At 41.9% G+C, this 13026-nt stretch overlaps 1 protein-coding gene across 1 annotated transcript; it reads left to right on the top strand.

Annotated features, from left to right (window-relative positions):
* The first annotated feature begins 1168 nt into the window (after window positions 1-1168).
* Window positions 1169-11142, top strand: nocta (nocturnin a). Its single transcript, XM_061079518.1, has 3 exons — window positions 1169-1489; window positions 9474-9755; window positions 9889-11142. The coding sequence occupies exons 1-3, from the start codon at window positions 1285-1287 to the stop codon at window positions 10752-10754; spliced, it is 1353 nt and encodes a 450-aa protein (XP_060935501.1). The 5' UTR covers window positions 1169-1284; the 3' UTR covers window positions 10755-11142.
* Window positions 11143-13026: the final 1884 nt, after the last annotated feature.

Here is a 13026-nt window from a genome sequence, read left to right as displayed (position 1 = left end):
AATTATACATTATATGCATATTGTTGTTGTAATCAGTTGGTTGTCAGTCAGTCAGTTGAGATAAATCTTGAGGAGAAACATTTTGGGTTGTTTTGTGTCTGTATAGGCCTACTATAAAAAGCACTTTGCATTTTTAATTTTAGTACTTGTACTTTTACTTTTGATACTTAAGTACATTTCAACACCAGATACTTAAGTACTTTTAATATGAGCTACTTTAAGACTTTTACTCAAGTCACCCTGGGCCTGCCCCTTTGGGCTGGGCTTCTGCTGCAGATCTAAAGGCTGCTTCCAGGGGCATGGGGCCCTCAGCCTTTGTTTTTCTTTGCTTCTGCACCTTACAACATACATCACACCTTATTTTCACACATCCAAACACTGTTAACACCACTGACGCGTAACATATTTTACACATCCCACTACGTAGTTAGAGCTATCTTGATTTGGAGTTAAATAAATTTACTTTTGGCTTGAGAGGTTTGTGTGTGGCCTCCCTTCTTGTTGCCATCTTTGAGCTAGGTGGTAACAGTAGTATGCATGAGTAAATGTACGTATTTCTGGTTAACCGGTATTCAGACAATACAGTTTCTGACATCTTGTAAGAGATACATATTACTAATAATAATTCTACTACTACTAAGAATAAGAATAGAAGTAATGCTTATTAAGATAAGAATAATGATTAGAGATGGGGAACTGATCCTGCTCTAGTTATTCTTGTTTATTCTTTAGGTTGACAGACCAGTCCAGACTGTTCCTTTTGTTCGGGAGAACTCTGCGTAAATAGCGTCAGAAACGACGCGGATGGCGGTATAGTGTACGTCATTCACATCTCACACGCTACTGGACGTTGATTGGCTGGTTTATGAGAGGTTAACACCTTATACCCGCCTCTTTGGTATGCGTCAACAGTCCGGCTCGAACCACTAGTCAGGAGGGGGGATTCCTGAATGTAGCTTAGTTTAGATCTAGACTTTTTTCCGTATCCAGCAGAAGATAAAATAGTATCATACATTTCCAAGAGTCATATTAATGTGTTTATTATATGGTTGATTTCAACGTATTTTTATTCCCTCTTTAAACCGACACGGACTATACCATTAGGTTACAGCCCCTCCGTAACCGGTGTTCCGTGAGTCACCAGGAAACTGATGTAACTTTAACCGGCTTCTGTTACAGTGACAAGTACAAAGAGACGTGAGGCGTCACGTTGCCACTTCTTGTTGGGTCCATGTTTTAGTCAGTGCTGCCTTTCGCGTGTGTCTCTGGTAGATTCAGCCCAACATGAATCCAGCGCGTCGCTGCTCGGCTCTGTTGAACCAGCTGTGCTCGCGGGGGGCACCGGCAGCCAGAGGACGGTTCCCAGCGGGACCAGCCTCCAACCCGGCGGGACGACGCTGCTCCGGGGTTGGCGGCAGTGAAATGGGAGTCAAGGGGACCGGTCCCCAGCTGAAGCCGAGCGGAACACCCCCCTCGAGTGCCGCACCAGGTACTGTTCACCTCCGGTTACTGCCTAGTGTAATATGGGACCATAGAACATCATGTTCCGACAGTTGAAACGAGTTCACTGATTCGTATGTGACGTGTCATATTCCATGAGCCAAAACCTGGTTTGTGTAGCCATCTCATCGATTGTGTCGATCATAGATCATCACAACCCTCCTCCTCCTCAGCTGTTCTCCTGATAACAGCGTCTGTCTGATGAGCGAGTGGAAAGGAAATGAGACACGAGAGAAACTTTAGATTGAGACAACACACTCACATACTTCAATCAATGATCATCCAGAAGAATTTAAAACTTGTTTCTGTGTATTGATGTCATGTTGAAGTATGACTTTTATCTTTTTACACTGATCATGTTGTTCATTGAGCTACAGAGGTGGTAAATGCTCTGTATTTATATATAGATATACAGACCTCTACAGTACAGAGAAAGATGTTTTCATTTAAAGAAAAAGATGCTCATCCTCATACATGTCTAACACCATCACCATGGCTGTTTCACTGTCAACGTTTTACTACATTTGTCATTGTAAGTTTTACTCAGGTTCCAAACACTCCTGTAAATCAGACAGACATGTCAGAATGACCATGTGAGTGTGGTCCACATGTGAAGCTGATGATGTAACAGACCCCCCACCCCCCTTCTCGACCTATCACAACAGCATACATGCTGACATATCCTGTGTTGAGTCCACTTTTCAGAAGATTTGTACAATAAGAAATCCTCTATTTGTCCCACAATGGGAAATTTACAAACTTACAATCCTTAAATAAAAACCAATCCAACAAAGACATGAGGTGAATACCATACATGTGGTATGTAAGTTTCTATGCCTCTGTGCTTGCAGCAGCTGTGGCTTGGAGGCGTTGTGTTTCAGCATTGGCCGTCTGTCTGTCCTAGTTTTTTCAATACAATATCTCAGGAATGCCTTGAAGGAATTTCTTCAAAGTTGGTACAGATGTTCAGTTGGATTTGAACATGAACCGATTCGATTTCTCACAAAACACGTTTTCCGCCTTCACTAAAGAAATCCTACACAACTACACACGTTGAAGAGGAAAACAATAACCCCGTGCTGACATCTTTTATTAAAAACATGTTTTGCAAATACTCTTAGTACGTCTTGTGAAATTCCGACAAAGTCCTCACTTAAATTGAATATACCCCTCAAACATAAATTAAAAGGGACCTGTGAATTTGACCGCTAAACAATCTTTATGTTTAGATACAGTGTTACTCACCTAAACAAACTATGTCCACGAGGTCAAAAAAACATGCTAAATTTTATATAAAACTCATTTAATTGGTAATATACTTGGCAATTTTACCTAGCCCTATGCACAACCTGTGGATACCTTGAACAGCGGAAGATGTGAAATTTAAGTTTACATGTATCCCATTGTCACATTCAAATAGCAGTACCCTACATATGTGCACACCTTATGTCACTTGATCCGATCTGTTTAGAAGTCAAACCTAAATTTTAGATACATTATGGTGCTGTATACATCTGGGTTACCCTTTTCTGTGACACATTCAGCAAAAATATTTGATCAAAACCCAACCCTATGAATGTATTTTATTGACTGTATTGACAGACAGTAAAAGTGTATGTGACAAACAGAATTGTTGTAATCTTAAGTGTAACTGTCGGAAAACTTAACTTAACAAATATCCGTTTTGAAAAACTCTAGCTTGTCTAGCACAAGCTATTCAGGAACCAGCGGTGTTTAAGTCTTTAAGCAGTTCTAACCAGGTTGTCTATTTTAGGTATTGTCACAAGGAAACAGGTCGGGTCTCAGCCTGGAGTCAGGTCACCCCCACCCAAACACCAGCACATACATAATCGTAGGCATTCCCTCATGGCCTGGGTCAACTGGAAAATGGTGCCTTAAATTAGCCGCTGTAATTGTTCCTCTGTTTCAGTCCTCTGGAGGCTAAAACTCTTAATCTAACTCCATGCCGATCTTTACTGGCCTCCACCTGTAATGGGATCTGTCAGGCTCAGTTACATAACCATCCAGTAAAGAGGTCATGGGTCACGTACCATGGTTACAGCAATGAGTCAGGCCTATTTTACCTTCTCTTTGTTTTTATGTCTTGGGTTAAAGGTTCAGTATGGAGGATTCAGTGGCATCTAGTGGGTAGGTTGCACATATAAATGATCTGAACTCCCCTCCCCTCAGCCTGTAGGAAAAGGTATGATGGTTTTCAGGTAACCTAAAAAAGATGAATGACCTTTTCTAGACCCAGTAGTTGGTCTGTAGTCAAGTGTATCCTAAACCGTATCTGATGACCTTGATGTTAGATGTGTACAGGTATAAAATCATGGGATTTTCATCTAATGCATTTATTGAAATGTAAATCTATAGAAAACCCATCAATATTTGTCAGTATAAAAACATTTTACTGACATTTTAGTAGTGATGGTGGTTATAAGTCAAATAGTGGTTGTGTCTTGGTTTCAGTGGAATTCAGCAATTTCAGCTCAGTGTCTGATTAACATGACATTTGCAGAGGACAGTCGATCATTCACTGCTTAACTTTTAATCTAATATGTCACAGTTGTAATGAAGTTAATTGTCATGTGGTTTCCAGAGCACATGACAATATGACCTAAAATTTGGTCTGTGTGTAACCAGCAGCACATTCTGGCTTATTACTCAACAGCAGCTTGGACTCTGTTTAAGTGAAGACTGGGAAAAGGAGCCGCTCAGCGTGACACTACCCTTGTTCGTAGGTTTTTAGCTTTCAGTATATTTTTTACTAGGCTTGTCTGTTTTGATGTGTTAATATAACCAACATGCTAATGGTGAGTTGTCACCTAAACATAGATGTTTGTGACGACGGGCTTTTTAATGTCTGTTTGTACTTCTTGAGTACTTGTTGTTGAGCGGCTTTGGCTCAGGAGGTACAGCAGGTCATTCACTGAGAGGAAGGTCGGCGGTTTGTTCCCCAGCTCGTTCAACCCAAAAGGCCATGTGTTCTTATGCAAGACACTCAACCTAATTTTTTCAGATCAACTCGCCAACTCAAGAAGTTCAGTGCATCTGAGTTCATTCTGTAATGACCGAATCAAAAGTCTGGGAATCCACAACCAGCATGTGTTCCAACACGCCTTTCCCCAGTGAACATTTTCACTTGTTACTGTAGGAAGTGGAAGTAATTCGATAAGTGGAGGTTCCAGTTCAGTGTCTCTGGAAACGTTTCTAGTGAACCAGCTGTGGTAGGGCCCTGAGCACTGCAAGAAACAGCTGGAATTTAACCATTAAATGTGTCTCTTTCCATTTGTCTGTGTCAACAAAGAATTAGAAACAAGGAAAAAATTTGATCGAATTAAAAATAAAGCTTCGGTGATTAAATATTTACCTATGATCATAATATTATTAGTAAGAGATTTAAAAAATGAGGTGGTGTGTCAGTTCTATCTTGGAACATATGGTGCACATTGAATGCACAAATACAATGTGTGTGACGTCCTAGCTTGTCTGACAGTGACATTCCAGTTTACTGAGGTTCCTCTGGCTATACCGCACAGTGTGTGTGCATGAGAAAGAGAGAGATGAGGTTTTTCAAGGCCTAGAATATATAGACTAAAGTCAAAAGCTTTGGAAAAGTAATGGGGTTACATTTTTTTGTATGTAATAAAATAAATTACAAAATGTAACAGTAATCTTCCACATTGCGTCAGTACATGGTAACATTGTGCTCCTTCACTTTCACCATTAGTCAACAGCCCACCAGCTGTCTTTATGCTGCCTGGTCAAAAAGTATATCTAGTAAGTGTGAGACATCCTGAGCTAAAATTTAGATAATTCATGGCCATTATAAACTTTGTTTGGATTTGAGAGAGATTCTGTATTGCATGTGAGCTTTGCTGATAGAGCTTTAATATTAGCAGTGTGGGGGAAATGTGTGGGACCCTTGGTTAGAGAGAGAGAGAGAGTAACAGAGAGTGAGAGTGTGAGAGGCTGATACCATTGTTGAATGGGCCAGTCAATGACGGAGTCACTCCTTCTGCTGCATCAGCATTTACTGGGACTGGTAGTCAAACTGTGCCTCTGTACCCACGTCCAGATGACTGCCTGCTCCCACTCAGCTCAGCTGGAAGCAGGAAGAGAGGGGGATGACTGAGGCAGGAGAGAATTATGTTGTGTATATAGCCGCAGACAGGCTGAAAACTAGTGTTTGTGCTTCCGGTTTCCGTTTTGTTTCATGTAAGTACACGTATATTTGTGTTCATGTTAAGGCTACCATTATTTATCATTAATCTGGAGAAAAATCTTTGCTTCTGTGAGCTCATATCCCCTAACAGAGGGTCTGGATCCTGTTTTAGGCTGAAGTTAGAGGGGCTGTTTTTTACTGTCTTCTTTTGCTCCCATGAGAAAAGTGTTGGGATGACAGTGATCTTGCTGGAGGTTGATCGTTTTGGATTTTAACTTAAATATTTCAACAAATTGGCTGCCCCTCAAGACATTCATAATCCATGAGACATAATCGAAAAACTTTGTTTCATCCTTTACTCGTAGATTGTAAATTATAAGTTGTTCAGTACTTAAGCTTCAAATGGATTAGCTGCATAATGGACATTCCTATCATCCTCAGTTGTGTTTAGTGCTAAATATTAGCATGACAACACACTCAAGTTGAACTTAGCATTTTGCTCACATTAACATTGTCATTGTGAGCATGGTGAACATTTGAATCAGTTTTACTCTCACAGTGTTGACGAAAAAGGGAAGGAGATATCCTAACCACCACTTCTTTGCTTTCTTCGGACTTATCAGCCCATTACTCCAGTACCAGCTTTCTCCTGCACTTTATGGACTATTTTTGCAACTCAGGTCCAGAAAGTACTGACAGAAAATTGCGAACACTGAAATCAGATTAGTGAATTTACAAGGTTATGTCCACGGTATGTGTCCAAGTAAATCATGTGCAGGAAATATGTCAGTGACGAAGAGAACAACCCACGTACTGTCTTCTCCGTCCCTCATCTGTCCCAAGTTTACCAGAGAACAAGTCCATTGTGTTAGTGTGAGAGTGTTTGTGTGGGTGCGTGCACAAACTGGATAGTCCTGCCATCCCCATCTTAGGATGCATCCTGTTCTTCACAATGAGCATCTATCATCACTATGGTGACTCTGAGACATAGAGGTGTCATTCTGTCTAACAGCGAGCGAGAAGGAGGCAGGAAGGGTTAAGAAGTGATGATTCAGAGAGAGAGGGAGACCGGTGTATAATGAAGGATAAGACGGATAAGGGATGAGTCACTTTGTATAAGTACAGAGAGAGCATGATGCTCAGGTAATGAAAGAGGATAAAGGGAAGAGGGCAGCAGTGAATGACAGAGAAATTCACTCATTACACCTAGTGAGAACAGGGAAGAAAGCATTCGAGCTGATATGGAGACCATAGGTAAAACGTTTATTTACAATAACTTACTGTCTTAAAGTCAGCAAGCAGGACAAAAGATGGGGTTCGATATTTGTATCAGTGATTAAACTTCTGTTCGTCCTGGGAGAGGGATCCCTCACATGTGGCTCTCTCTGAGCTTTCTAAGTTTATTTTACCCTGTTGTCACACCTTGTTAAGCCCTATGAGACAAATTGGGATTTGTGAATATGGGCTACATTAAATACAATTTGATTGATTGATAAATGACCTTGATTTGGCACTTATTTATTTTATTATACCTGGCCAAAGCAGATATCGGCTTCACAATGTGCAGGTTCCTCATTAAGTCACACACAGGCTGTTCTAACCATGTTATAGTGTTCGAATTTAATTTAAATACGATTACAAGATTTGATATTTCATATCTGCTACTCTGTTATTATCCTAGAATATTACTAAACTATACATACACTGTTGAGTTAAAGAAGGCAATCACCATACATTTTTCATTACCCTTTTACATGGATTATCTTGTTTGTTGAAATTCTCTTCACATCCTGATAGCCATCAACAAATAAAAGTAGTTTAATTTAAAACCTTTGTATGTGGCCCGCGCAGGTCTGTAATAAACACAACCAATCCTGTCATTTGGACCCAGGGAAATGATTGGCTGGCATTTACTGTATGTCTGTCTGTCACTAACACACCTGCCTGTCTGCACACCCTGCCCGTGCTCTCACTGCACCTGACCAGAGTTATTATTGTTGTTAATTATTGAAGGACAATACGTCTAACAATAATGCTTAAACAAAAATTAATAATCCAAAATAATCAAAAACTAACATGAGTCTTAAGGGAAAGAATTAGCACTTTCTTTAGCAACAATGGTCTACTTGTAAATAAATTGTGTAACATTTGTGTAAACAAATAAACATCTGATGTCTATGAAGAACATACATTTCAGGGGATAGTATGGCACAGAGGTCTGAAGAGATGTGTATAGTCACTACCCCCCCGGCCCCCCCCCCCCCCCCCAGCCCTGTGACCTGTCTGTGGGAGGGTCTAGTTGGGTGTCGGCCCAGGTCCTCCAGCTGTTAAGAGTTAATCACTGTGTCCACTGAGAGTTGCTCATCTGTTCCCACACTTTAATTTTTACATAAAGAAGGGCGCTGTCTGGCATGTAACACATCCATACCTGATCCCAGATTCCATTCCAGCAGGTGGAATTGTAGCTGTCGCTATGGCTACGGCAATGTGTTATTGTGACAACACCGGAAGTACAAGTACAATTGTCATTTGATTTGTTATTTATTATGTTTATTTTATTACGTTAAATAAGTTAATGATGGAAAGTAAATTGAGTCTAGTTCATGGTTCTGCTGTCAATCTAAATGATTAATGGTCAAAGTCAAACGCCACCGGAAATAGTCAGTGAAGTCTGAGGCTGGAAGTGACGCACTTTGCTTACCCAAGTACGTCGAGAGAGAAAGAGACAGAAAGAGTTGAGATAGGACTATCTACTACTGGCTAAGCAGGCGAAACGGTACTTATTCATAATATTGTATGTAAGTATTGTGTATTGAATTAGAAACGTCCGTGAAAATAATGTATGTGAAATGTGTTTATGTTGTTGCAGTTTTCATGGTGTTCCATATCTTCAAAGAATAAAGTGATTGTGGACATCAGTACGAGGCGTATAGCGTTTTTAACCAGGGTAGATACAGGAATGGTTGCACCTGGAGCGTAAAGTCAGCACGTCACACATTTTGGGCTGCACATGAACATTTGAACAGGGGCCCATGCGTAGCCTATCAATCATTTACATCACAAGGACCATAGTAGACCCAAGCAGACCTGCGAACATGCACACTATAAATTTGCCTTTACAATGTTAACATTTTCACTTAGTCTCACATTTAACACGTCTCTCTCTTAGTCTGAGATGCTCTGATCTCCTTTTGATAGAAAGAGGAATGAGCATCCTACACTAAACTAAAAGCAGTTCAGTGTACTGTATGACTGTAGCCACTGTCTGTATGTTATTCTTATCGTATGCATTCATTACATCAGACCAGTCAGCTTCTTCTTAACATAATGAACTGTTTGTTTTCTCAGCGGTTCACTGTGGGGTCTGAACAAACGTTAAGTCACTATGCTCTAAAAGAGCAACAGAACCTTTGTACTGTTACATGTCTTTGTTTAAGTTGGCAGTGATAGGGGACAGTCCTGTCAGCTGAACGCAGCATGGCTAACCCTCACTCTGCCATAACATGAACTGAGAGAGGTCATTCTAAGATCTTCATGGTATTTGGATTGATTGAAGGTAATTTATGGAGTAGGCTCTGCATAAAGTCTGGAATAATATGGAAACCAGTAGTGACAAAAAATGTTGGCACTGAAACGAGACTCGAGTCTTAACACTCTGGGTTTGGTTTTGTGGATTATTTTTTCTTTGGGTCTTGTATGACCAGTAGCTGATGGTGTCTAATGTTAGCAACAAGTACAAGGTTCACAGCACCATAGATGACCCTTACTGACAATACATTTTCCTTTCTTGGTTCCTTTCCACCAGTTAGTCCAATGGGGGCCAGCAGCAGCAGCAGGTTGTTTAGTACTCTGACCCAGTCACTGAACAACTCATCCTTGGCCCAACCAGAGCTGTACCCGGAGGAGAGCCCAGACCAGGACCTGGCCGAGGTAGACCCGGACCAGCTGCTCAGAGAGTGTGAGGATGCCCTGCAGAGCCGACCAGCCCGGCCACAACGGGATCTGGTCCATCCCAGCGGCACAGCGCCCTACCACCACGAGCACAACCCTTCCATACGGGTCATGCAGTGGAACATACTGGCACAAGGTACATCTAACTTGGTTAATGATCAAATACCCGAAAATATAATGATACAGTATTTGTCATACTCAACTGCACACTGTTTAGTGCCAGTTAACAGTGTTAGCATGCATTATAACGTCAGTGATTCTGTTTCCAGCTCTTGGTGAGGGGAAGGACGGCTTCATCCGCTGTCCACTGGATGCTCTCAACTGGCAGGAAAGGAAGTACCTGATCCTGGAAGAGATTCTCACCTACAGACCAGACATCCTCTGTCTACAGGAAGTGGACCACTACTATGACACTTTCCAACCAATCTTGACCAGCCTTGGTTACCACGGAAGCTTCCTGCCAAAACCCTGGTCTCCCTGCCTGGATGTAGAGCAGAATAACGGTCCTGATGGCTGTGCTCTATTTTATCGCCACTCACGCTTCTCCCTCCAGTCTGCAGCTCACCTGCGGCTGTCAGCCATGATGCTGCCCACCAACCAGGTAGCCATTGTTCAGACCCTGAGTTGCAGGGTAACGGGTCGGCAGCTGTGTGTGGCTGTAACTCATCTGAAAGCTCGCAGTGGATGGGAGAGGCTGCGGAGTGCGCAGGGTGCTGACCTGCTGCAGAGCCTACGCAGCATAACATCCCGGGCTGGTAGTCAAAGCGAGTCAGCATCCACCATCGTCCCTTTAATAGTGTGTGGGGACTTTAATGCAGAGCCCTCAGAGGATGTTTACAGACGCTTCAGCTCTTCCTCCCTCGGCCTGAACTCTGCGTACAAGCTGCTGAGCTCTGAAGGGCAGACGGAGCCAGCCTATACCACATGGAAAATCCGCCCCTCTGGAGAGAGCTGCAATACGCTTGACTACATCTGGTATACCCATAATGCTTTGAGTGTGAACTGCCTGTTGGACATTCCCACTGAAGAGCAGATCGGCCCTGACCGCCTCCCCTCCTACCACTATCCTTCTGACCATTTATCACTGCTTTGTGACATCAGCTTCAGGGAGGAACCCTATAGGCTTACATCATAGCAGCCCTTGACCAATAGGAGAGGCGAGTGAGAGAATGCTGATCCAGAATGTATAATGAGCGCTTAACTTAAATAACATGATCGGTTTCTTAGTAGCTAACGGGTTTGACGACTGGAAGACAACTGCAGTTGTTTGTCTCCAACACGCACATAAGAATCTTAACTTAATTTTTATTTAATTATTATTTATACTTTCATTTGGTTTTACCATAATCAACAGATTGTAGTACAGTGTCTTTAAATTATTTACTTTGCACTTAAGTAATCTGAGGTGGTTCTTCAGTTTTACAATGGTAATCATGACAGTGTTGTTGCTGTGACAACATCATGACGACATGAGCAGAAGTGTTACATTTTAAAATATAAATAAAGAAATGTATTTTACTGTGCCTTGTTCGTGATCTAGTTCTTTTTTGTCAACATACACACAGGTTTGCACTCACCATTGACTACCATTCATTGTGAAAAGCCTCGTGAAAAAATAATCCCTAAAATGAACCGTACCACAACTCGCATCTTAATCCTAACATCAACCAGGAAACTATGTTTTGCCTCATAAGGCCCCATTTTCTTCATGGGGCCCTATGTGGCTCAGTATCTTGCCCAAGAACACTTCGGCATGCAGACTGAGGGAGATGGGGATCAAACCACCGACCTTCCGGCTAATGTACGACCCTATCTCTTGAGCCACGGTTGCCACACCTCTGTCTACTGGTCCTGACAAGGTGAGTGTTTATACCAGAAAAGTCCTAAGAAGGCAACAAATACGAGCACAAATAATTGTTTAGTAGTAGGGGTTGGGGCTTCCGGCTCCTGTTTTGCAGCATCTATTTCAGAAGCCCCTCTCTAAAAGCCACATTGGAACAGATGTGTGGGTGAGTTCATCACAACATCTTCGAGTGGGTGCATTTAAAAACAGTCCTATAGACGAGCAGGGGATGGTTTGCATCATTCCTCCCTTGATTGAGAGGACCCAGTTGTTGGCAGAGCGTGAGAGGATAGGAGACTGATTCATATGTTCCTTTCACTGTATCACAGCAGAGATCTGAGGACTTATCCTGCCTGGTGAGATAACAGCAGTAGAAGTACAGTGCTCATGGCATGGGCAGGATTGGAATTGGGAAGAATATACACTGTGTGCATTCACAGGGTTAATGGTGTGTTTTCACATGGCGCTTTTGGTTTGGTTGGTTTTGTATTTATATAATAATAATAATAATTCATTTTATTTGTAAGGCACTCTTCATCCGAGGATCTCAGAGTGCCACAAGTACATAGTTATAGTATATAGTGCTTTTCTAGTCTTTATGACCACTCGAAGTGCTTTACAGTACAGTTTTACATTCACCCATTCACACACACATTCATACAGTGCATCTATTAGCAGCACTTTGTTGTTCTATGAGGGCAATTCAGGGCTCAGCATCTTGCCCAAGGACACTTCGGCATGCAGATGGGTCAGACTGGGGATCGAACTGCCGACCTTCAGGTTGGAGGACGACCACTCTACCCTTCAGCTGCCCCGCTTTTCTAACACTTTACAGTACAACCACGTGTAGCTGAACACATCAACAGTATTACAATATTTACAACATAGATTAGAAGAAACTGTAACATAATAAAAATGTGTCTGTTTACAGTATTTATACATAAGAAAATATCTGATAGAGATTAAGGGAGCAGCAATGACAATTGAAATGGAGGAGTTATTACCAGTAATGGTAGAATATGTGAGTAGGCATAATGTATATCAAGCAGTCTTGATGTAATCATAGTCCACCAACATCAGGTGAGCTGACAGTCGGACAGTCAGAGGGCAGGTAGCACGAGTCCTGCTCTGTGAGCTAAACTGTGAATGATATGATACAAATGTCTGTCATCCTAAAGACAGAAAACATTTGCTAATAATTCATCAAGTTTGTTCCTAAGAGGACGTCTCCTGTAACTGAAGTATTTAATGCTCAATTCAAACTCCTCAGTATGATGAATAAACCTCATCTCACTGACTTTGACTGTGAGATGATTTCTGGTTTGAGTTTTTCTGAAACAGTTGATTTCCTGAGAGTTTTTACTTAATGGAACCAAAACCAGTGAGTAGCAGTTCTGTGTAGATGGGAGGTCAGAGGTTAAACTGGTTGGAGCTGGTCAGAAAAACTATGGTAACTCAGATTACCACTCTTTACACCTGGGCTTTTCTGTGCATTACAGAACGCAACCTGAAGGTAGACCCCCCCGGCTGCCTCTCCTGTTAGCCCACCGACCCAGTTACCTCA

Source organism: Limanda limanda, chromosome 10 (genome assembly GCF_963576545.1).
Source record: "Limanda limanda chromosome 10, fLimLim1.1, whole genome shotgun sequence".
Lineage (NCBI taxonomy): Eukaryota > Metazoa > Chordata > Actinopteri > Pleuronectiformes > Pleuronectidae > Limanda > Limanda limanda.
Note: the sequence above shows the minus strand (reverse complement) of the source record. Positions and strands in the feature narration are given on the sequence as shown.

Coding starts and splice junctions, on each gene's coding strand:
- nocta (XM_061079518.1), top strand. CDS start 1,285: ATGAATCCAGCGCGTCGCTGCTCGGCTCTGTTGAACCAGCTGTGCTCG. Junction 1,490..9,473: donor CCCCTCGAGTGCCGCACCAG/GTACTGTTCACC, acceptor CCTTTCCACCAG/TTAGTCCAATGGGGGCCAGC. Junction 9,756..9,888: donor GTGGAACATACTGGCACAAG/GTACATCTAACT, acceptor TTCTGTTTCCAG/CTCTTGGTGAGGGGAAGGAC.